Source organism: Podarcis muralis, chromosome 11 (genome assembly GCF_964188315.1).
Source record: "Podarcis muralis chromosome 11, rPodMur119.hap1.1, whole genome shotgun sequence".
Taxonomy (NCBI): domain Eukaryota; kingdom Metazoa; phylum Chordata; class Lepidosauria; order Squamata; family Lacertidae; genus Podarcis; species Podarcis muralis.
In genome coordinates, this window is record NC_135665.1 from 40,918,422 (window position 1) to 40,944,665 (window position 26,244).

Genomic DNA, 26,244 nt, shown 5'->3' on the forward strand with positions numbered 1-26,244 from the left:
TTTCAAAGAGACAAGAGAATGCTGCAGCATGACAGCAAGAGTGATGGCTGTTACACTAGTCTCCTAAGAAACAACTGTCTGGAAAGTTGAGGCAAGATAGATAGTGATTCTGGCTATAAAGATGATTTCCTTTTCGAATTGCTTATCACGGAGGTCCCTCAGTAAAGCAAACCATGACTTTCACATTATTCTTTATTCATTTGGTGCCAAATTGTCTGGAGCTCCTACTTTTTATTTTCTCCCTCAAAAACCTGCAGTATATTAAGATAATGAGGACTTTTACTACAGGATTGTCAGACTCGTTTCAAAGGTCACAAATATTCTAGCATGCTGCCAAAATCCAGGGCCACTGAGCAGAGGAGAAACAATGGGCAATCATTTTTATCACTGAAGTCTTGGGGCGTGCAACTTTCCTGCCAGACTATAACATATTTCTGGTGATTCAGGCAGTAGTAAGTAGCACCAATATACATTATGAATGGTAAAAGGAAGCAGAAATTTAAAAGTCTTGCTCTTCCTCCCTCCCGTTCCAGAACAGCAGTGGGTTGCCAAGCTGTCTGGAAAAACATCTTTCTTTCTATAAGCGTACCGAGAATTTAGCCCACAAACTTCTCTATTTTATTTTTTCATCTTGTACCCAACTATTCTGGCCATAATTACAGACCACATTTTAGGCTTCTAGTGTGATCCTAAAACTGATGCAGTAAATGTACATTATACCCGAAGTCCCAATAAACAATATTTATTTGTCAGATGTAATAGAAGAATCCCTTTAACTGTGCTTCTGTTAGACTGCTTTTTGGAATAGCTCATTCCACACTTAGTAAGGAATCGGGCAGGATGCCAGGTCCCTTGAGCTGTGCTTCTCTGGAACGTTAAAAATTTTGGTGCTGAGTGCCACCATCTGAAATTCTGTACGTGTATTTGTTAGTCTGAACAAGGTAATCTTCATAGGGTGTAGTTTTCCAGTGGATATAAGGAACTACTTTACCCTAGGGTTGCCATATTTAAAAAAATGAAAATCCAGACACAAAAGTTGTAGGGTTTTTAGTTTTGCCCAAAGTTGTTGAGTTTCTGAGCTATTTTTTAAATGAAATTCACCAAAATCTACACTTCTGACATGGGCTGCCATACATTTGGATTTTCCAGGACATTTGACTGATTCTCACCCGGATGCTGTTTACAAGGGCCAAATACCAGCTATGTCCAGGAAATTCCGGACGTATGGCAACACTACCTTACCCTGCAATGCATCTGTCCACTCTCACAGGCACCATCTCTCCAGGATCTTAAGCAAATATGTTTCTCAGTCCTGTTACCAGCTAGACTTCAATCAGAAAAGCCACAGATGGCACACAGTATGTTCTGTATGTAAACCCGTGTGTATGTGAGCCCCTTTACTTGATCCAAGTGAACAACAGGGGATGGCTACGCTTTTATGACCCAGTTGAAAACTTCCCAAGGTATCCAGATGGAAACAGAACAGTGGCTTAAACTAGGAAGATTTGTGTTCTTATAACATGGTTCCCACAGACTACTCACCAAAATCTAGTTACAGCTTCACTTCCTGTTAGTTTGGGCAGGTGGGCTGCAAGCCTGAACCGTCTGTTGTCTCCCTAAATTGGCTTGTGACATTGTGAAGTTGTCAGCTCTGATTGGTTATATAGTGAAGTCAGCTTTACTTGTTCCTTAAATGGCTGGGATCAGTCAAGGGGAAAGAGAGGGGACACTACCATTGTGGCAAATGGGAGGGGGGAGAAACTTGAGAAAGGAAAATCAAATATTTGGGAAACGTTTTGGGCTCTACAAACCTCCCCTCACTTTTTATCTTGAAAAATTCCGTTGGTGAATATTTGGCCCAACTCTCATGGTGTTTACCATACTCTTCTGCTGATACATGCTACTGCTTCTTAGCATCCCACGTGAAGATGAGTTTGGCTCAGTGGTAACACATAACTTGGTAGCTCAGTTGGTGCTGACAGCATTGAGGTTGCAGGTTTGATCCCCATAAGGGACAGCTGCATATAGAATCATAGAATCATAGAGTTGGAATAGGCCATCGAGTCCAACCCCCTGCCAAGCAGGAAACACCATCAGAGCACTCCTGACATATGGTTGTCAAGCCTCTGCTTAAAGACCTCCAAAGAAGGACTAACGCACACACCACCCCCGTGCGATGTCACAGCCAGTACAGCGCCCACCACAGTGGGGAGTGTCGGGGCGCACAATGCACCTCCTCCCCTCGCTAGTATCCGCCCCGGAGCCGCGGCAAAGGTGTAAAAGAGCCACATGCGGCTCCGGAGCCGCGGGTTGCTGAGCCCTGGACTAGATCCTTGGGGTGGGTCCCTTCCAACTCTCTGATTCTATGAGACATGTCCATTCTGGGCTGATTAACTCTCAGCATTGCTTCCTTACATAAGAAGTTGGTCCAGGTCACAATTGAGAATTAAGTGTCTTCATTTCAAATAAAAAGTCAATGTACTATGCCCACAATAAACTTTAAGGTACTACACTTCAGCTACCTTTATCAAATTTGCCAGAATAATGAGACGACAGTGACATTCATCTTGTGGATAGACATGATCTGTGAACTTTCCTTGCTTTAAAGTTTCAAGGTATGGTCCAGAAAAAGGTTGTAACAATTTCCAAATATTATTTATTTATTTTAAGCATTTACATATTATTATTTTCAATACTAGTTCAAAGCAGTGTTCAGTACCAGGAGAGAGAATTAAACAAAAAATGTATAAATTTAATCAGGAAACACAAGGCAAAATAATAAAAATAAAAAGTATGAGTCAGTCAGTCAACATAATAAACCATCTAAAGAGAGACCCCCGAAGCCATTTGAAAAAAGAAGAAGGAATGATTTACAATCCTTCTGCAATAAAGACGAACAATTGTTCAGCATCAAAGGGAAAGAATTTCAGTCTTGGTGCAGGCATACATATAGCATGGGGGCAGCTTTAACTAACAAAAACGGCAGGTGGTGTGGTGGGGTGATAAAATTAAAGACTCTTTTTACAATTTATTTATTTGCCCAGTCTCAAAAAATACATATAACAAATAACCCTCATATACTATGCACCCCCCCAAGAAGCATTCCATGCATATACAATTTAAATGCTGCAAACATTAGTACTGTACAATAGTTTAGTTTATTATAGCAGTTAAGGATCTCTCTGTCTTAACAGATTGTCCCAAGGGAGTCATGGGTAGTTGGTGGTGAGGGGACAACACTGTCCTTTCGGGTGTACTGAATAAATCTCCTTCCCTGGAGGTTTTTAAGCAAAGGTTGGATGGCCATCTGTCATGGATGCTTTGGCTGAGATTCCTGCATTGCAGGGGGTTGGACTAGATGACCCAAGGGGTCCCTTCAAACTCTACAATTCTATGATTCTATGTACCATACAGTTTCAAAATTGTCTTGGATCTTTGTGTTCCTAAGCACGCTAAGATGCTTTGTTAGTTTATCCATAAGGGCTTGATTCCATATTCTATCCTTAACTAAAGTTAACTTGCTGTTTTCCAATACTGTGTAATTGTATTTTTAGCTTCTATTTATTTTAAATGATTCATCTTAACTGAAAATATGTTATATAAAAAATATATATCTGTGGGCAAAGTAAACCTTCATTATCAGAAGATGGAGTGCAAGTTTTCACACACTCTGAAATGAATATACAATAATTGGCATGGTTCCAGTTAGCTTAATCAAAATAAATCAACAAAAACAAAACCCACGATAAAGCTAACTGAATGGGCAAATAAAGGCCCCAGCAGGCAAGCCCCATTGAAAGCAGTGAGGTCTGTGCAAGAGCACAGCAGCAGAACTTTTCACTGGATAGTGACCCTGATCAGTAGGCAAGCAAGAGGAAGAACACCTGTTCTGTACGCTGCTTGTTTAGTGCAGCCTTTCCCAGGCTGGTGCCCGCCAGATGCTTTGGACTGCACTTCCCATCATCCTGGGAGTTTTGTATAGTCACTATACAAAAACACATCAATCACTAGACAGATTTCTTTGGTCCACAGCTTGCAGTTTCCCATTTGGTGGGGAGGATGTTACAGAAGAAAAAAGTAGTGCTTTAATTCCGATATGCCCAAGCCGGTCAACAAAGTTAGGAGCAAGAGAATTGCAAAAGCAGGATGCACGGCAACTTCCTTGAAGAGTAAAACTTGAAAGTTTGTTCCAGTTTAATTAACTGTGAAGGCTGAGCCATACAGTTCAGAGGTACAGCTAATGTAATTACTTCCTTTATCTTTCCTTTTTTCCCCTGGGGGAGGGGGGGATGGATTTAAGAGGGAGAAAGTCAAATTGAAGGGGATTAAGATATAATCTTGACTTTTAAGAACAACAAAAACCCAAGACACCCAGCCATACCTGTAGTATAATAGGAATGCAGGGTGGTTTAAATTTTTTTTTAAAAAAGGCAATTAGTTATATAGACCTGGATCCTGGGAAGTACTATTGGAGTTGACTTACCCACCTTCTCCTTTCCCTGAGAGCACCTGAAAAACCCTCAGGGGACCCTCCTGAATGGGGGAAGACTGTGCAATTGGGGTGCTGAGATACCTGTGCCCACATCAGTTAAGAGAGTCTCCTAACCATTTGGAGCAGCTTTTCCTGTAGGGGGGTGGGAGAAAATCACCTTTTGGCGAACCCTCCCCCATAGATGCTTCTCAGAATTCTATTCAGGCACTTTCACAGATTCCTTATATTCAGACATAGATACCATGAATCTATGCCAGGTTCTCCTGAATACACTATAGAAATTACCCTTCCAATAAGTGAAAATATACAAAATTATGCTACAGGCTTTTTTATCTGCTGTTCAGGCAGCAGTTGTTTCCATTTTGGGCTGTGTGTTGCCCATGAAGATCTTGGTTCTGATAAATGTGATGTTTACTAGACTTCTTTATAGACCAGCACGGTCAATTTATGAACTCCTTCCTTTCCTTCAGTGCACATGACCTTTGTTTAGGGAGATATGAGACAGGTTGTAGTAAAGGCTGGTCGATGTCAACTAGGGCTGTCCATGTTTTTTATAAGTGGGTCTGCTGCTGAAATGATAGAAAGGCATATCTTCTCTTCCTTCTTCTACTCATTGCAAGATGTGAAGTTGCCTGCAGTATGACAGTTGACAAAGTGGTATGTCCCGCAGAGGACCCTAAGGTCCATGAATAATAATAGCTTAAAGGTCCCAGGCCCCAAGGAAGCCAGAGCATCCTCCACCAGGGCCAGAGCTTTTTCAGTGATGGCTCCGACCTGGTGGAATGCTCTGTCCCATGAGACTAGGGCCCTGCAGGACTTCATCTCCTTCCGCAGGGCCTGTAAGACAGAGCTATTCCGCCTGGCCTCAATTTGAATTAGCCTGATCCTCTATCCCTTTCCCCCTTTGCTCTTCTATGAAGAAACCCCTTCTGGGACCCCACATTTACATTCTTCCCTGGTCTCCTTGCTGGCCCTAGTAGGACCAACTTGGCCAGTTAGCCCTGGTGAACATTTGATGTCTACTGACCGGGTTCCCACCCCCCCAATGACCCCTGAATTTTTGAATTTTATTGATATTGATGCTGCATTTTATGTTGTATTTTATGCTGTTTTAAAAGTCACCTTTTAATCAATGTTTTATATTTGCTGTTAGCTGCCCTGAGCCCGGTTTTTAAAGCGGGAAGGGCGTGGTATAAATAAGATAATAATAATAATAATAATAATAAATTTTTATAAGGTTTTTTTGGCCCAGTGGAGCCCTTACAAGCTTCCAACAGTCTTAGTTTAAACACACACACTTTTAGGAGGGGGAAGGTGACTGTTTCCCTGGTAACATAGGAGCCAACTCCTAGGGGCTGAGGTCCCTTTGGCCCCCTCAATAAAATGTTTGAGGGGGTCAAGCCCTCCCAAAGTCGATGGGCATTGCCATTCACATGGTGCGCGTGCTGCATCTTGTGAGCAATGATCCCCATATTTTATCAAGTCTTATCATACCTGCCTGGTAGTAAGCAGAACTCAACTGCCCTGCAAATGTACCTGGAATACCTGCAAGACCCCACCCTATTCCTGTATTTTTGTTTTAAAAAACTGTTTATAATAGTGAATTTTATATTTGCTGGTGAATGACAATGTAATGATGATGACAGTGTCAGGGAAGGGCTGTAACTTAGTGGTTGCACATCTGCTTTGGTGCAGAAGCTCCCAGTTTCAATCCCTGATGCCTCTGGGTAGGGCTGGGAAAAACCCCTTTCTGAAACTCTGGAGAGACACATCCAGTTAGTGCAGACCTAGATGGACCAATAATCTTGACGGTGTATAGTAGCATCCTATGTCATCGGACTGCCACATCATTCATTGTTACTTGTAAGGAATTGTTTCTGGCCATAGCTCACAAATACAACAATGGATATTGAGGTCTTTAGGATAATTGGTGAAATTTTATTTTCTATCTACAATTTTATTTTATTTTCTATCTACAAAGAGGAAAGTACACAAGAAGGGTGCTTGTGGAGGGCAAGTTGTTTTTAACTGTTATTTCTAAACACTAAATTAGAACATTAGTTTTAACTAATTGCGAAATAATAATAATTGAAAAATGCATCTTCTGTTAACTCCTTTGTACCCCCACACATGAAATGGGGACAGTGACAACCTCTTACAAGGACTCTCTTCACACCTCCATTTCTCTTTCTTGTTATCTTAGAGAGATTACATAGCACATTTAAACAATATTCGGCACTAAACTGAACCACACCACTTGGAACCCTATTAACATGATGAGACAGTTTTATGTACATCACACGTCAGACCCTATCAAGAAACGTAGTTATCGTGGCTTGATAAAAGACTATACCTTGTTGAACTCATTCTAAAAACAACACCAGTGAAGTTGCACTTCAGCTTTTAAAATGACCTTGGTTGATGCATCTTAATAAAGACCATTGGACTTCATGCATGCGTGATTTATGTTGGGCCCAATCCACCAAATTGCTTTCCTGTAAAAGCCCCATTAAAAATGAAGAGGGGAAAGAAAGCACAAGGGCTCTTGTAACATACTAGTTATGGTCATGTTGCACATCACTGTATATCCACTGCGTGCTTACTGGAGTATTACGCATAGAAATATTTTGCTTAGTGCATGTTACTGTTGGTTTCTAGGCATGTAAACATATCTGAAACGGGAGTAGGGGGTAGTGCCTGATGATGTTGGGAACGTTTATCCCTAGGCAGGAGAAAGTGATAATATCCCTTTGTGCTGTTTGAAGGAGAGGGCCTTGTGGGGTGGCTCTCTGCTAGATGAATGGTTAATGCTGGCTGAGTGATGGGAGTTGTAGACCAAAACATCTGCAGGGCAGCAGGTTGGTTAAAGGTTTGCCAAGTACAGTCCTGCCAGAACTGACAAATTATTTCAGAAGAACATTAACAGGCAAACGTATATAGGGCACTCTTGTCAGTGTGATTAAGAACACAGGATGGCTGACCTGAAAAGTGTTCAAGAACAAACATAAATCAAGATTGTAACAAGCATTCTTGAAAGCAGAATGTGGAAACCTAATGGTAAAACAACACAAACAAAAACTTTTGAAAAAAAATTGATTGTATTATTATGAGCTTGGCTATGATGAGAAAAACTAGGATAAAGAGGGGAGACAAAACATTCTGCAAGAAGTATGAAAATGAATTTGGCCACATAGTCCACAATGGACGATGTGCACAAATCTGAAAAGAAGGTTTTATAATTTAATATTTTGCTGTTATTTAACACCTGCATGCATTCGTCACATATTGTGGTGCAGCTAATATATGTTCAGAAATGTGGAACATGGAATGCTTCATAATTTTTGGTCCTGCTCCAAAATAATGACATTTTGGTGGACTATAATAAATGAGATCAAACTTATAACATGGTATGGTTTTCCGATAAGCTCATTAATTATACTATTTAGATATGTCAAGAATCTAGTTTTCCGAGTGGACATGAAATTGGTAATGAATTTGCTAACAACCAGATGCTAATGTATGGTATTACTGGAGAAAATATGTTTAGACTTACAATTGAAAACTGGATGGTAACAATATGGAAACTTGTATCTATAGTAAAAGTATATTGAAAAAGTATAGCAGCTTTGTCATGTATTGGTATAATAAGAGTCAAGAGAATATTTGACCATAAGTATTATTGGAAACTATTTAAATAATAATTGGTACATTTATTGTTTTTTTTGTGTGTGTGTGTGTGTGTGTGTGTGTGTGTGTGTGTGTGTGAGAGAGAGAGAGAGAGAGAGAATGCTGCTAATTCTGTTATGTATATTTTATGTGGTGAAAATATTTTTCTCAAAGATTTGAAGCATTATGAATATTAAAAGTGTTTGATAAAATGTTGCCTTGTATTCCAAACAGGAATGCTTCCGTTCTGGGTTCCAGCCAGCCATGCCCCTATTCCGGATACAAGAAGCCAACAGAAGCTCAAGTAAGTCGAGTAAGTCACTCCCTCTCTTTGTCCTTTACAACAGAGTCTCAATCATCTGCAGCTGCAGAGCATGGCCAATTCTCATTGGGCCTTTTCTGGGGCTGAGGGTAGATTATGGTTTTCACCTTTTTATTTAAATATTTGTTGTATTTCTTCAAACTTCAGAGTTCCCCTCAGCATGCCATTGCCCCCTCCCCTTTCTCAGTGGCCCTGTTTTGGCTCTGATTCTGTTGGCACTCACCACCTGAGTTTGCTATTAGAGGGAGCGATAACAACATTATCCCCATTTAGTACTGGCAAAACCTTTCGTTCCATATTCCGAAAAGATACTTTTCGGTATTCTAGAGAGATTGCAAATGCAGAACCCTCTACTTTAAGAATGCAACTACATAAACAGAAACTGAGAATGGAAAAGGAATTATTTATTCACAATAATTGCTAAGAATGATTTCAGGAAGCTTTTTTTTTTTTACATCAGAATTCACAAAACAAAGCAGATAGCACTGTTTCCAAATTAGACACCAGATTCCTTTTCACACCTTGTAAGTGATATATTTTGGGACACCAGCTACTACAGAGCCAGAACATTTGTGCAGTCATTTTCCAAGCCGGCTCTGGAAAACTTTACATTCATTTCATCTCCTTGCCTTTTTCTCTCTCAGAATCTTTTTGCTTTCTTCCCTTCGTCTCTTATTAACTGGGTTCCGAGGATCATAAATTTCAAAAGTGTCTTCATCTTGCACGCTTGCATCTTTCACTTTTCTGGTTTTATCTTCAAAATGGAGCACGTGTGACATCCTGTTAAGAAAAAAAGATAAGCACTCATTTTGTTGGCCAGGCTAACTTAAATGTTTTGTAACCTGATTTTTGATGGGAAAATAAACAAACATAGGAAAAATCTTATAATAAGAAGCAGTAAACAATTTGCATATTTTTACCTTAGATATAATCAAACTGTTAATTTCCACATGTAAAAAGAGCATGATTTTACAAATAAGTGGGTTGGGGGGGGGAACATATTCCTAGCAATGAAAAAGATAATCGGCTAATGTTAATAAGCATTAGCAGAGATGTTGACTCAATTAAATTATTTTTTCCGGGAAGTTTCCGTCAAAATAATAATGTGGGTAGTTTAGTGGATCCTTAGGACTAGAATTCACCCCAGTCAGTACATTAGCCCTTCCAGGGTTTGGACTCTTCTAGTGGACAAGAAGTTGAGTGACAGCAGGCCAGGCTCTGGGGGGCTAATGGGAATTGTAGTCCAGAACACCTAACCTAGGGGACACCAGCTTGGAGAAGGCTTCACTAGAATATGCTTTTGACTCAAAAAATATGATGACATAAAACATAATTTGTGGTGCTGGACAAGGAAGGGCTGGGTGATGTCAGGTTTTCAGTATTGCAATGTATCGCCGGGCAGACATTGTTGATCTGGCAATAAATCATGATGTTCAAAACCCTGCTTCGTACCACAGTACTGCGAGATGTTGGGGTGAAATCGCTGAGGCTTGCACACGAGTAGGAGAAGCATCAGGGCTGTTCAGCTGAAGGGGGTGTGTGAAGCCTCTTGACCCCCAGCTGAGGGAGCGCTGATGCTTCTCTGGCTGATGCAAACCAGTGGTGGGCTGGAAGCTCCATAAAACTGCTTGGCTGAGGCAAGGGCAGCGGCATGCTCCTCAGCCAAGCAGTTTAAGAAAGAGGAGGGAGGAACAAGCTGTATTGGTGCCTCGTCAACGCAGCTTGTTTCTCCCTCTGTGCCAGTATGAGGGCAGAATGGGATGGCGGCTTCACTCAGCGGTATATTGCTGGTGGAACTGCTGCCACGCCTGAATCCCTCGGCTACCAGAGCCCACTGGAGGGAGACAAGTGGTGGCAGTTTCACCCGCAATATAGCGCCACGTGAAGCCGCCATCGTGGTCTGCCCCTCATACTGGTCCTGGGCGATGTATCGATACATTGCCCAGGCTTATTGGATAGCACTACTTTCTCCTGCATTCGTAACCAAGAATAATGAAACCATCAACTACAATAACAGGTGAAACATCCAAATACCACATTTTTCTCTCTATAGGACGCACTTTCCCCCCTCCAAAAATTAAGGGGAAATGTGTGTGCGTCCTATGGAGCGAATGCAGGGTCCTTGGCTTCAGCGATAGCAACGCGAAGCCTCCGAAGCGCAGAGGGAGCGCTCCGGAGGCTCCGCGTTGCTTTCGCTGAAGCGCGAGAGGGGTCGGTGCGCACCAACCCCTCTCGCTCTCCAGGCTTCAGGGATAGTCGCCTGAAGCCTTTGGAGTGCAGTAGAACCTCATGCTGCGCTCCAAAGGCTTCGGGTTCCTTTTGCTGAAGCCGGGAGAGCAAGACTCTCCTGGCTTCAGCCAAAGGAACCCAAAGTCTTTGGAGTGCAGCGCAAGGTCCTGCGCCTGCCTGGAAGCCAGAGGAGGAACAGAAGGGTCTCCTTCTGTTCATTCTCCAGCTTCGCTTGAAGGGGTTTGCACAGTTCTCCCTCTCTTTGCAGGAGAGGCGCTGCGCAGAGAGGAAGAACTGTGTAGTGCCCCTTCAGCGACGCGGGTGCCCTGGCTTCTGCCCTGGCTTCTTCAGGCAGGGGGAGCCTTAATCCCGCTGCCCTGAAGAGGCTTGGCGGGTTATCCCAGAAGCCAGATCCCTCTTGCTGTTCTGGCTTCTGGGATTCAAAATATTATTTTTTTTCTTGTTTTCCTCCCCACCAAACTAGGTGCGTCCTATAGAGCGAAAAATACGATACTCTACAGTGGTACCTCGGGTTAAGTACTTAATTCATTCCGGAGGTCCTTTCTTAACCTGAAACTGTTTTTAACCTGAAGCACCACTTTAGCTAATGGGGCCTCCTGCCGCCGCCGTGCCGCTGGAGCACAATTTCTGTTCTCATCCTGAAGCAAAGTTCTTAACCCAAGGTACTATTTCTGGGTTAGCGGAGTCTGTAACCTGAAGCATATGTAACCCAAGGTACCACTGTATACACAAAATTTGATTCCCTTCCTTTATTTTTGTTGCTTTAACTTTTGTAGTCTACTCACCTGCTGCCCCTATATGATTTTCTAATGACTATTAATGACTTTTTTTTATGCTTTTAGTATTCTGTTGTAAGCCACTCTGAGCACCTTTTCTTAGGCAGGAAAAAAGCCCTATGCATTTAAATGTAATTTTCAAAGACATCTTCAGAGCTTCGCAGTCAGCGGAAAGTCCTACTTTGAGCAATGAGACTTTCTCCCAAGCAGCTGTGTGTTAGTAAATAAGGCAATAAGGAAGAACAAGCAATAGGTAATGGAACAATTAACATATATGACAGTTCTGTGATCACATACATCCCTTGTTTTATCTGAAAGCAAAAGTACACTACAAATGATTACAAAAATAGTTCCATCTGTTTTTCTTTCATCCTTCTTGAAAGGAGGGAGCGGGAAGGGATTTGAGCAACAGACCAGTTGTGATTCCCAGCACAAATTCCTGCGCCGTGTGCCTCCATAAATCACTAATTGTAGTGAACTGAAAGCATGCTGAAATTTTACAATCTCCTATGAGAATACATATCCAGACTTGTTATAGAGTTGTTTCCAGTATATAATGCCCTGATATTTTAAAATATTGATTGTTGGAGGATGAACAATTTTAGTACTGTGTGTTGATTTACTGCTTCTAGCTATTTTATGGCAACTTTGCATTTTTAACTTGTAACTTAACAGTTTTTACAACATCAAAGTATCTTTAAGTTAAACAAATAAATGAATGAACAAACACACCAGTATCCTAAGCATTTGTTTCATCAATCACATTCAGCATTCAGCACTATTTCTTTTCTTACACTGTGTTTGGTCTAGTGTAGCTATCACATAACAAAAACACCGGTTGTCAAATACGCCTCTGGTCCCAGGGGGTGCAATGTCGCAAGCAACAAAATTATTTAACTGAGGGAGGACTAGGCTACCTCTCTCCCCTTTGGTTAGAATATGGGGGAAAGTTCCACATTCTGCTTCCTAACCTAATCCAGGGGCCTCCTCAACAAATCCAGGGGCTAGAGAGATGGAAATGTACATACCTTCTGCAGTAGATGCCTGGGCTTCATGTTTTGGGATTCTTGCCTTAAATTAAACTGATCTAATACATCAAAGATTAGTTTAGAATGAAAGCAGGCGTCTAATCTTGATTTAATTCTCTGTGACCACATGGGGGAAGATAAGATGCCATCATTAGACTACTTTAAGTTTTTTAAATGGACTATTTAAAATAAAAACAGTCATAAAAGCCTTTCTGAATAATAATAATAAAATGTTTTCACCACCCACTGAAAAGTAGGTTTGCAGCTCTTCCTAGGTGCCACAAGTGAAAAGGCTATGCTCTTTGCAACTGCCAATTGGATAGTTGCTAATGACAGGTCAGGGAGCAGTGCCACTTATATTAGTTTCAAGACTTGAGAGGTTCTGTGTAGCCACATATGGTCTTAAGATAGTGCTGGACCATTTTGGATAGATGAACCATTGAAATAAGCTCCAAATGCTTAAATGAAGGAGAACTGAAACAGGTAGTTTACCTGACAGAAAGAAAGATCAGAATCACAGAGGCAGAAGGAGCAGACGATGGGAGGGAGCAGACATAATAGGGAAGCAAAGCAACAATTTATTCCAGTGGGTCAGAGTAATCAGCATAAGTGGTGAAACTCCATGCTGTCTACATTGACTATAGGTGGAGGTGGATGGTTCTCAACTTACTATCCAAAACACAGACAATGAGAGCAGACAGGATGTGTTATACATACCTTAACGGTTGTCAGTTAATTTTGTAACCAATTCTGCCTTATACTTTAAAATTGACTGTTGTAGACTATCTCTTCCTTTATACTCTCAAGTATATAGAGACTGGTTGCTGAAGGCTTCAGAGGAATTGGTGATGGATATAACTACCGAATGCTTTGGCTCTGGTCACCCTCAGCATATTCATGACCTCAGCTTGCACTCTCTTGCTAATGCTCTTCTGGGCTCTGGCTGAACATTAAACACACATGGATGACAGAACAGAATCCAGTGCAGTCTTGCATATCCAAGGCCTTGCAGCAGACCTGACCTTTTTAAGGGGCATTAATTAGATGCCCTCCATCCTCCAATTTTGAAATATTTTAGAAAATACATCAACAAAGCCCTGAAATTTCAGAAGAACCCTGTTTCCAGTCATCAAGACAAGCTAGTCTGAGCATTTGAGAGAAATGGGTGCTAACACAATCATATTGCCAGGAGGAAGCAGACCCTTAGCCAACAGATTGCTCTAATGAAACTGCAAAGGTTGTCTACAACTGAAGAACAAAAGTTTTGACCATTCTATTTTGTATGTCCCCAAAGTATATTGAAGTAGAAGGCACATCCGCAAGTGCTGCCTTAACAAACGGAGGCATGCACAAAGCAAAGGCTTGTTAGAAATATGCCCCTTGTAGAATGCCAGGATAAACATCATAGGCTGAAGAGATAGTGAAGAAAACCTACAAATCACTTCCATATTTAAAATCAAATTAGTTTAGAATGATTAATCATATTGCAAAGCACACCAAAGACATGACTATTGTAAATAATCACCACTGTATTTTATATGGTATGTCGGGTTCACCCTTTCAGTATAGCTGAAAGAGGAAACAGCTGGCTTTTTAAACTTTCTGACAGCTGTTGCAGTGACTTCCAAAAATACATTAAAAGAATTTCCAAGCTTTGACTTTCAAAGCTTTATTTGTAAGGTAGAGCTTAACTATGTCACAGAGACCTTTATTTGTTCCGCTGCTAATGTTCCATCTCTACAATGAGTATTGTTAAGTAATGAGTTACTTTCATTAAAAACTCTCAACATTACACCCCGATTCTACACATCTTGGAACCAAGTCCCCATGATTTCAGAGAAATCTGTTTCCCAGCTTGCAAAGGGTGGCTATCTAGAACCCTAAGTCTAGGAAGGGAACTTATTACAAACGATGCATAAATTGAAGTGTGTCTGTTTCCTATGCCCAAGACAGTTTTAAAAACCTGGCTGAATTTAAAGCTGGTTGGCATATCTGCTGCATGTGTGTTGCAGTGCGCCAGGTGCCATGGGGATCTAATCAGAAGCCTTATGAACCAGGCAACGTTCCTTCCCGCCGCACTAGCAGGGCTAACTGGTCAGAGGAGGGAACTTGAGACCAGCCTTTCCCAGCCTGGCGGTCTTCAGATGTTTTGAACTACAAATCCCAGCATCCCCAGTCAGTATGGCCAATGGGCAGGAATGATGGGAAATGTCAGTCCAAAACTTCTGCAGGACACCAGGTTGGGGGAGGTTGCTCCATGCGCTTGCCATCCCTTGACCAAGTCATTGTGTTTGGCATTGTGACATGTGTGAGGGAGCAGCAGAAATGTGCTCTTTGCTTTATAGTGCTCTCAATCTGCCATCTCAAAAAGGGCAATAAAAGCAGGAAAAGTATGCCTTTAAATCTTGGAACATTCCAGAAAAGGCTGTGAATCACTGTATTTGAAAAGTCAGGACCGCAAAAAAAAAAAAAGGACAGAGAGAAAATGTTGCAACACTTCTCCCCCATTTGCCCCAGAACTGCAGTGCACAAAGCAGGCAGGCAGACAAAACAGATGAGTGAATCCACCGATCAAAGCAACGAAGGTCTCTTTCCCCAGGAAAAGAAGTGTTAGCTGTTCTGGAAGAATGAACTCACTGGCACTCTTTTCATTTCCAGCAGAGTAGCGGGTGGCACAGGAAGAGGAGAGACAGAGGAGAAGCAGAGGAGACCAAGAAGACAAATAAATTGCAGAAGAAGTATAAAGAATGGAAAGGGGAAGAGAGACAGAAAGGAAATGACCAAACAGAAAATAAAAAGGGGAATATTTCTGATCCTAAGCTATGTTAGACATGTCTAAACCCACTGAAATTGGTTCAGATGTGCCAGCTCTGCACCATGCAGAAAGTTAGCAACATCAGGAGTGAAAGAGAACCACTATGAATTACCAGTGAAAGGTTAGTCAAAATTGCACCCTTTGCTTCGATCCGATTAGCCTATTCTGTGCACATTAGAAAAACAACTCTGATTTGTTTCTGCTGAATAAATTAGTAGGTTAGGAGTAAACTAAAAACTGCACTGAATGAGACTGCTGCTACTTGGGTGCTTCAAAGCACAGCTGATTCATATAGAAGAGGAATTCAAGTTGTTGGCTTTCCTGCTGGATGGTTCGACTGAAATTTTGAAATCGTGATCCTTTCTTGCCACTTAGTGGAGAGCTCATAGGATCAGGCCCAGAAAGCACTAGGCTTTCTAACATTGCACATTACTGCCAGTGCACACCACACCCTCCTTTCCATTTCATTTGACCTCCTAAAGCGCACCTCCTGTAAAAGCCTCAGCAAAATGAAAGAAAGCTCTGCAATGACAGTACTTGGTGGATTGCAACTGTAATCTCCCAAGTGCAAGCCCTGCAAATCTTAAAGTGTACTTTAAAAGCCTAGTGGGAGTATTTAATCAATCACAAGAGAGGGAGACTTTGGTACAAGACCAAAACTGTGATAAAACGGCTAATTAGTAGATGCAATGGAAGAAAGATGGATGTACTGTCTCTAAATTCCAAACAATAAAACTAATTACTGGAGAGAATGCATAAACAATCTCTCAGGGCCTAAATGAGGTCCCCCACAAGGTAACAAATCTCCTTAACTCTGAAGCAATGGAAGTGGATAAATACATTCCTGATTTACAAATGTACTCAAATACTGCATTGTATACTCAAAGGGAGGTAGCAGGTATCACAGCCTCTAGACAGAACAACCTCTTCATTGTTACCTGGCAGACGACATCAAAGGAGATGCAAGATTTCATTGCTGGGAGGAAGAACTAACAACTCACCACTGGTTCTTGTTTGGTGGTTTGTTTAGCTAGGTTCTAGAGCACTTGTGTCACTGTTGTTATTTTAACAGATTTCTTACATGTCACAATTTTAAAAATGCAGTATTACAGTAAGTTTTAAATTTAAGAATTTACCACTGGAAAAATAGGGTGGGTCCTAATGTCTGTCTGTCTATTTCAGGTGTCAAAGGCCCAGGTAAAGAGACACGTCTTCAGCATATGATAAAAACTATACAATGAAGATGCCAGATGCACCTCTGTGGGAAGGGAACTCCACAGCTTAGGGCTGCCACTGGGAAGGAGGAACACAAATCTGTGCCTAAAACGCTTAAAACTTTAAACACTAATGTGAACACCTTGGACTTGGTGGGCCAGGAAATGAACCAGCCACTAGTGCAGCTGTTATAAAGTAGGAGTTATGTAAGTTAAAAATGGAAGCCCAGCCAGGAGTCAGCATGCAAGGTGAGTGTGGGGAAATTCAAGCTTGCCTGGAAGGTTTCCGCTTCCTTAAAAAGTGTCTCACACAAGCCAGCATCAGAAAGCAAGATTGCCAGCTGACCTTCCCTGACAAGCTCCAGAGGATCATCTTTAGAGTGTTAATGTGAGAGGGAAAGCAACAAAGGTTGCCAACCAAGAAGAGTGATCATGACTGGGTGCTTAACATGAGGCTCAGCACAAACAACCAGGTATTTTGCGCCCTTACATTGCCCAGTTAACTAGTGACCACTTGGTCACTTATTCCCTTTGAGCCAAAACTGTTTGGACTTTTAGCAAACATTTCAAGCCTTTGGAACACTGAACACTAGTTCAGTGGTTACACTTTCCTGCGTTCTTCCTGTTTGGCCTGGACTCCTAAGTTGTTAATAATAATAATAATAATAATAATAATAATCATCATCATCATCATCATCATCTTATTATTTATACGCCGCCCATCTGGCTGGGTTTCCAGTAACACACACACACACACACACTCACACACACAATTCTACAGATAAGGGCCAAAGTGTAGTGTTCCTGCTTTCAAATCTGCTCTCATTATTATGGGATCTTTACGTTTAATTCTAGGCTAGTTTCTATAGGAAACTAAAAGTAACACATACATAGTCTGTCTGTAAAGAACAGATGAACATCTTAACCAGGAAGGTGTGGCCAGTGGAATTCACAGAAGGCCTTCTTCAGCCTCTACTACAGGGGAACAGAACCACCAATTAAGTTGATCAAAGCCTTTCTTGACAGGAAGGGCCACTTTGAGAGGTGAATAAAGCTTTGAAGATTACATTTCTATAAGAGGGATGGGGGGTTAGATGCATTTTGGAGAGCCCGACTTGTAATTTGCATGATACAATGACCATTTTGCAATTTAATGAACTAGCTTGGTCAATTAGAATAGAATGGAATGTACTTACAGTGAAACCCCATAGATACAGGTATACGATTACAAGGCTCATTTCTGGTACAGTAACTGACCTTAATTCTGTGTCTGACCAGAGCAAAGGAACAGGCCAGACCTGGCAGCAGAATATGTGCTCTTACTACAGTGGCTCTTTTTCCTCTTGACCACAATTTCAGGGGGAAAATGCTTGCGCCACACTAAATTTTTAATTGATAAGAAATACACTGGAAAACAAAAAGAAGTAACTCCTAGCAATACTTGATTTATAGCACAGAACACAACTACTTTATAATATGATCACGGAACATCCAGACAGTATAACACAATGCAACTACGTAAGAACATGAGTCATTCCCATAATTTAATTATAAATGAGCATCTTGCATACATACCTTAATTATGTATACAAACTCAATGACAGGCGTGAGCTTGTTTTTGCTGGGTAATCTCATTTATATTAGGTCTAATTTGAGACAGAAAACCTCTCATCTCATTAACACAAAGAAGCCTTTCTGTTTCCTGATCTTTCTTATTTGTCAGAGTTGAAAATCCCTGTTCACAACAATATGTCGTGGAGAATTATAGAAGAATAGCCAATGCTCTTTAAGAGTCGTGGATATTGCTTCTGATTATATATCCTATCTATCTATCATCTACTATACTATACTATACTATACTATACTATACTATACTCCTGAAATGTTTAAATATTTTTTTGATTGTCCTTGAATCTTCCTGCCACGCTTGCCATCCTCCCCTGCCACACCCTTTGAGAACCACTCTCTTACAACACAACAACAGCACCATCCCTTTCTGAAAGGGATGTGAAGGAGCAACAGAATTACAGGAATGAATAAAGCTGGTTTCTGCTGAGCCAGACCTTTGGTTGTCTACAATGACTGGCAGTGGCATTCCAGTGTTAGAGCCTTTCCCAGCCCTACCTGAAGAGGCCGGGGATTGAACCTGGGACCTTCTGCATGCAAAGCAGATGCTCTACCATTGAGCTATGGCCCTTCCCTTTTAAATAATGTTGTGATGCTCTTGCCATGTCCAGCTGAGTTGGGCTGAGGAGCAAGCATCAGAGTGCAGCCTGCCTCATGCTGCTTGTGCATGCCTGTTCTGATGTAAACACTTGCATCTATGCACACGGCTTCATTGCTACATCCGGTCACAGGCCAAAGGGCATTTAAGCAACTGAACCCCCATCATTTCCAAGCAGAAATCAGGTTGATAACTGATTTGCTTTGTAAAGGAGCTTCCACATATTTATCTCTCCCCCACCCCCAGTCTTTTAAGAGGCCCAATGTGGTCATTTTGCTCTTAAAACATTCTGAACGACTTGTCTAGTGGGATATTAATGTGTCTATGAAAAGCCAAGCTACCAGAACTCACAGCACTGACATACTGCTACTTGGAAGGGGGGGAAACAAAACGCCGACTGGGTTTTGCAATAGCATCAGAAACACAGACATATAAAACCGTTATGATTTATGCTTCCAGTATTTCCACTGTGCAAGGCACAGACATGATGCCTTTGTTCTATTGTTTACAGGAACAGTTCACACATACACTGTATTTAAAACATTTCCCAAAACTGCTGAAGAAACATACTTCAAATGTTTTGATAAAAGAAGATTGACCAAGTGTTTCAAAAAGAGAACATACCAGTACTGCAAACGGATAGGAGACATGATAATGTGAAGGCCAGATGTCATCCCAGACAGCACAATGATGCACACAATGTTACAAAGCGGGTCTTATAAGATACAGGAACCTCCTTACTAGATCAGATCAATAATTCAATTAGTCTACAATCCTAGTTGCGGCTCACATTCCTAAGATATTCCGCTGACCCCAGACCTCAGAGCACGTTTTACACAGTAAGTAAAGATCAGAGTAGATGGGGAAAAAACCCTAAATGGTACCAGAAGTATAACAGAGGAATGACTGAAAGCCTCTTCTCAAACAGACAATTATGAAGAGAGACCAAGTCATTCAATCAAAATTTTATCTAGTGTAGTCAGCTCTGGCTTTTATGTCTGGGCTGGAAAAATCCTAGATGTCTGGGCATGGAGGTGCCTCCATATGTGATGCTGGGGCCTAACGTTTGAAATGATTTCCCAAAGGATTTCCTAGAGAACACGTATGTATCCACATAGGGATTGAGTCACATTTCTTGGGCATCACAGAAGTGACCTGGCACAAAGGCATGTTGTACCTTGAGGGTGCAATCTGACAAGCACTGCGTTTTTTTCCAGCCCTATCTACTCCCCATGGAAGAAACAGGAGAAATACTTGGCAATTGTTTTTCTCCTAGAGGTATTTTCTAACCACTCAGTGGGGACTGGAAGCACCATAGCAGTGACCCAGTAAGTGGAAGTCCTCTATGGGGTAATATGGCTGATAGGAACTGGTGCAGCTATGGCATGGGCTGTACAGTCAACACCTGGAGGGGGGGGAACCTCTGGCCCTCCACATGCTGTTGGTCTTCAACTCTCATCAGCCCCAACCAGCATGACTTAATGCTTAGTAATAATGGGAACTGTAGTTCAGCAACATCTAGCACATCATGGATTCCTCATCCTAGGTCTGCACAATTAACACTCTGAAATATGCAGGTGCCTATGTAAAACAACAACAATAACTGCTTATTTCCCCACAACCCCGCTCTGACCATTTCTGCACACATCTAGGAAGTTCATCTTGAGGTATAAAGCCAATGATTACTTCAAAAGCATTAAGATTTCTAGTTTCTTCACAAACTGCTACACGTCTCTAAGTTATCTCAATGGGGTTTCATCTTTGCATGTGCTAAGCAGAGAAGCTGCAGAACCCAAATGGTCAGATGCCTGGCTCAAACAAACACACACTAAAAAATATGTAAGAGAAATGTCGAAACTTCTCAACAGTAAAAATTACAACTCTGGCAGAAGAAGCTATTGGACATTATGCAACATGCCCCCCCCCCCCGGACAGGAATTAATCAATCAAGACTTTGACCACTGTGCACAAATGTGATTAAGAAAGTTGCTTAATGCATACTTTTAATCAACTTGAGTTCAGAACATGCAAGGGGGGAGTTAATTAGAAAAAATGACTACACTAGTGAAGTTACTTATTAGCTACTTATTATTTATCAGAATACTTTCAGTAAATGGTATGACATACTGTACAAAAATCGTGTTCAAATCCAATTTGAGCTCTTTGATAAAATATATTTGGACATGAAGACCTAGGTTCAAATCTCACTTCAGATATGAATGCATTAGGTGGACTTGGGAAATCATCATCTATTTGGCCTTTTAAAAAATGTGAATAACACTGGTTATTCCGCAGATAAAACACTGCATGTTTCCCTGTCTATAGATTATTGTTATTGCCATTTTATCAATCTTTTATATAAGGTGACATAGAGGGAACCCCTAGGTTGAACCTCTATTGGAAGGTTTTACTCTGCCTGCTCTTCAAGATTTTCTTCTGAGGCCCTTCTCCATGCACCTCTTCCATCAGAGATAGAAAAATCATCTAAACATTGATCTCCAGCAAATGGGCAGAGACGCACTACCGGGCTGCAATGCATGTTTGGGCTAAAGGTGGGTCCCAAGTCTGAAAAGTCTGAAGACTACTGATCTAAAAGGACTTCCTTGCCAGTGGGGTCTGAGTTATGGAATGACCTCTCCAACAGAATGTCTACTATCATTTAGGTGTCAGAAAAACATTTTTATTTAACTGAGGCATTTTAATGTATGCTATTAATTTAACTGAGGAAGAGTTAGTCTTACTTGTTGTTTTCTTGTTTTAACACATGTTTTTATTTGTTTTATGCTGTACATGACCCAGACATCTGATATAATGAAGGGTGGTATAAAAAATAATTTAAATCAACCAAATGATAATGAAAATCATGCCTGGACAGAGCAACATAATAATAAATATGAATGAAGTAGTTAGACTGTTCTGACTTATCAGCAAGTCCAGGCTTTAGGAATAGTGCTTTTAGTGGATGATTGACAAACTGGAAAAATGTTCAGAAAGCAACTAAGAAGGCAAAAAAAATTGAATGCCAGACTTATGAGGCAAGGACGAAGGAACTGGCTATGTTTAGTCTATAGGAAAGAAGGGGAAGGGGGGGGGAGAGAAAAGCTTAATTATACTAGTAAATAATGGTTAGATTTTTATCCATGATGAAATTCAAATAAAGTGTATTAATCAGTTTCATCAATCACTAATGTGTGCACATAGAAATGTAACTTTGTAGAAAAATTACTGGCAGAGCAGTTTGATTTATACCTAGCTTTGCCTCTTACTCTATACTCTCTTAGAAACACCAATTGCCTAGACTGGAAAAATGGCCTTTAGAGCTAGGCTAAAATACAGAAATCAGAGTCAACCCTGTTCTACAGATAAGCATGTTGCAAAAACGATGTTCCAAGGAACCTTGAAGTGTCTCAAGAGACGGTGAAATTTTCCTTAATGATAAAATATGAGGTCAAGGTGCCCAAGGGACAGTTTGTTCACCATTACAGATCTCTTGCTATGGTGAAGTGTAGCTTTAAGGTAAATGCAAGGGCAAAAGGGAGCCCCGCATTCTGATTGTTCCATCTGCTTGCCCACTGCATGCTGTTCTGGCGGTTCTTCAGACATGCTCCCCCCCCGGCAACCAATTTGTGAAGAGCAAGAGAGAAGATGTGGGAAAGACACATTGCACTAGTGGGACTCAATGTGCTGGCTCCCTCAGACTCGCTTGAATCTGGTCCAAGTTATTAGCAATTACATAGGGCCTTTTGAGAGTGCATTGGGATTTCCATATATCATTCCATCAATCCTTACAACCACTCTATGAGGAAGGTCAGCACCATTATCCTCAAATTTAGATAATGCTACAGCATAATCCAGTTGAACAGAACCATTAGGCCCCAGCTCCAACATTTCACACCTTCCAAGGACCCCAGAAAAAGTTAAGTAGGTAAATTTTTATTTATACCCAGCCCTCCCCAGCCAAGAATGGGCTCAGGGTGACTAACATCAAATACATTGAACAATTGATTAAAATATAGCTCAAAAATTAGAATCAGGATAAAATTAAATGACTGCAGGGAACCTCAAGTATTCGTCAGGGCCAGCTATCCATGTTGGTTCCACATGAGCTGATAAAAGGGCCAAAGAGGTAACTTACAGGGTCCCATAGAGGGGGTCAAACTGGGCCCAGGACATCCCATTTTCCTGTGCAAGATCTTGGCAGCCATTTTGTGTGCTGTGACCTTGCACCCTCTCACGCTGTGCTCTTGTCCCGAAAAAGCACTTTTTCAGGGCTGCATGAGATCTCGCCTCCTAAAAGCACTTTTTCAGGGCAAGAGTGAGGTGCAGGTCAAGTAATTCACCTGAGAGCGTCCTGGAAGATGTGCATCCCAGTTTTGTGTTGGAAAAAGTTGGAAGGTATGTCCTTCTGGTATCATCCATAGGTTGCTGCTCAGCCAACTAGCCACAAGAGGATTAAAATTGGAATGGAGAACTTGTAGCCCTCCATATGTTGTTGGACTATGACTCCCACCAGCCCCTGAGCAGGGGCTGAGGAGATTTGGAATCTAACAGCATCTGGAGGGCTGCTGGTTCTCCATGTCTGGACTAAGGAAAAGACAAAATATGCAAAAACTGTTGGGACCTCAGTTGGTCACAACAGTGACCCAAGCCAATTGCATTTTTGAACCGTATAATAAAGGTTCTTCTTCTTAATGTTGGGTGACAGGGTGAAGACATCTCTTTGGGCTACCAAACTCTCAAGGACCCAAATGCTTGCATGCTTGTGATAAACTCTTGGTATCCTATGACTCATTGTACCTTGTTATGCTTATGTCCTGTTCTTCCAAGGAATTCAGCTCAGTATGCATGGGGTCTGTTTTATTATTTGCTCATGTAATGGAGCCATCTATTTTGTTGCACTGTTTATGACTCATGTTTTGATGCCTTAGTGGGGAATTAAGATCTTAGGTTGTCACCCCATCTCCAAGATTTTGTCAGAGCTGGAAATAAATTCTTAATCTGACTTTTCATACAAAGTTTAACTTGTAATTATTATAACATTTATGAGCCCTTGGAAATTTTTATTCAAGCCAGAAGAAAGGTCCTTAGCATGTAAATGCTTTAGGAAGCATTCAAAACTCAAGCACATCTAAGTTTGGAATGCAGACATTGAACAGCCTGATGCTACAAACTCGAAGACCAGCCAGGGAATGCATTTAACTATCTTGCTTCAAATATTAACTCAGGTTGTGCATGCTTTTGAAATGGCTGGAGTAATCACTTCCAGAGTGGAATATGTTTATATAACAGTCACCCAAACCAACTTAATCTGGATTTAAACAGAAAATTAAGCCCCATCGTCAAAAATATTTAACCACCTAGCAGACAAGAACTAAGTCCATTGCATTAAATTGTGAAATTGGGGCAAGACTGTGCTGGATGAAAGCTGTACTCTCTCCTCAAAATGGAGAAAGAAGGAAAGCCGATATTCACAATATTTCTTTACAAGAAGGCAAGAAGGATGTATTGAAACACCTTAGGAAACTCTCAGTCCTCCTTATGCAATGGATCCTAGGTGGAAAGAGTAGCGTGTTTTTGTTCAATGCACATTATGAGACATTATTTTCCATGTGTCGTTTGCAGAACTAGATTTTTCAACCTATGCCTACATAGATAATCACTGTTAAGTTTTTTGTCTCTTGTCTGGAGTTTGCTGTGTCTGAATTTTTATACTCTAGGTGTCATTAGAATTTCCAGTTTCTTTCTGTTTATTCATCTAGGCTAAACATATGCAACACTGTTAGTAACACGCTACCAGTGAGATCATAGAACTGTAGCGTTCGAAGGGACCCAACCCCAATCTAATCTGACCCCTTGCAATGCAGGAACCACAGCTGTCATTATGACTAGTGGTGTGTTTGTGTGGAGAATGAGAGAGATCTGTGGGAGTAGAGGAGAGACACAATGGTTTGAGTGGTGGTGACATATGACAGAGTCTTCTCTGTAGTGGCCTCCACGTTATGGGATTACCTCCCCTCTGAGGTGCAGCTGGCATCATCAAGATGAACTTCTTTACTTTTGTTTGAATTGATATCTTTCCTCCTTCTGCACTGCTGTGCATTACTGCTCTCCTCTTCTATTACTCTGATACTGGTTGTTTTTGTGATTTTTAATTTTATTTTAGTAACCCTATTGTACATTGTACTTAATTTAACTGTGATCTTTCTATAACCCAGACTGGGGCCATTTGGTGAAGGGCGGGCTGTAAGTCCAAACAATAGGGAAATAAACATTTTTCTTTAAGTCTTTGTGATAGAGGCAGAGCCACTTGATAGAAAGGATGATGGATTGTAACACCGTCCCTAAGTGCAGTACAGTGGTACCTCGGGTTAAGTACTTAATTTGTTCCAGAGGTCCGTTCTTAACCTGAAACTGTTCTTAACCTGAAGCACCACTTTAGCTAATGGGGTCTCCCATTGCTGCCGTGCTGCCGCAGCACAATTTCTGTTCTCATCCTGAAGCAAAGTTCTTAACCCGAGGTACTATTTCTGGGTTAGCAGAGTCTGTAACCTGAAGCGTATGTAACCTGAAGCGTATGTTAACCCAAGGTACTACTGTATAGTACTTTACCCAATATGAATGAGTAGAATCCAGTAATGTGTGCTTGTGGACACTATTGGGATGGAGGCTAAATCTGTGCATCTGTGCATGGTGACTCCAGTATCTGGGACGAAGACTAGGACAAATGCATCTTGGATTCCATCCTGCTTGCTTTGTTCTACAGAACTCAATGAGGGGCTCTGAACACTGAGCCAGACTCTAGCTGCATAAATTCAACCACCCTGGGTTGGACAGAATTCAGAGGGTTGGCGTATGGATACATGCATGACTATGCCAAGGCAGAGGGTTTCAGAAATCATAGAAAGCTTTTCCTAGTGAAGAAATAAACGAGTCTCATCCTTCCAAGTGGTTGGGGGAAAAACAATGGCGACTTGAAAGGCAGGCGTTTGCTCTTGCACTCTCTCTGTCTCGGCATTTATGCACATCTGCCATCACCACCACTACCTATAAAACATATGTGAGCCTGCAATGCTTTCCGATCTGCATTTATTCATCAAACTCATGAAACACGCTGTTCAGGAGCCAATGAAACTGAATCTTGTGGGCACCCCTATTGGAAGCTCTTTGGGAAACTGAGCGACTGTCCTTACTTTATCCCCTGGGACACGTTAAGAAAAGAAAAGAAAAAAGATGGAAGCTTTGAAAGAAAAATCCAAAGGCAAGTCAAAAGCACCTCGTTAATAATGGTCATGAAAATAGTTGAGTGTCAAATTTATCAGCACTGAACACCTCAACTTCAGCAGCTGCCAAGAAAAGATGAGTAAAAGCGGCAATTGCGATTTCCATGCCAAAACTAGGTTTGTCCTGCGGAAGGGGTCTGCGAAGCTTTGCACGAGGCTCCATCAAGAGCCCTGCAA

At 41.4% G+C, this 26,244-nt stretch overlaps 1 protein-coding gene and 1 non-coding gene across 5 annotated transcripts in view; both read right to left on the reverse strand.

The window, feature by feature from the left end:
* Nucleotides 1-26,244, reverse strand: part of CWC27 (CWC27 spliceosome associated cyclophilin) — a 151,620-nt gene that overhangs the window by 34,270 nt on the left and 91,106 nt on the right. For 2 of the 4 annotated variants that reach the window (XM_077936333.1, XM_028749197.2), the window contains one exon: nt 8,864-9,260. The exons of the other annotated variants lie outside the window; for them this stretch is intronic. In XM_077936333.1, coding sequence (XP_077792459.1) covers nt 9,098-9,260 — 163 coding nt within the window. In that variant the 3' untranslated portion in view covers nt 8,864-9,097. Of the gene's footprint in view, nt 1-8,863; nt 9,261-26,244 lie in introns of those variants that run through there. 4 annotated transcript variants of the gene reach the window in all.
* On the reverse strand, nt 18,689-18,763 carry TRNAA-UGC (transfer RNA alanine (anticodon UGC)). Its single transcript has one exon. It is a non-coding gene; the product is annotated as a tRNA-Ala (tRNA).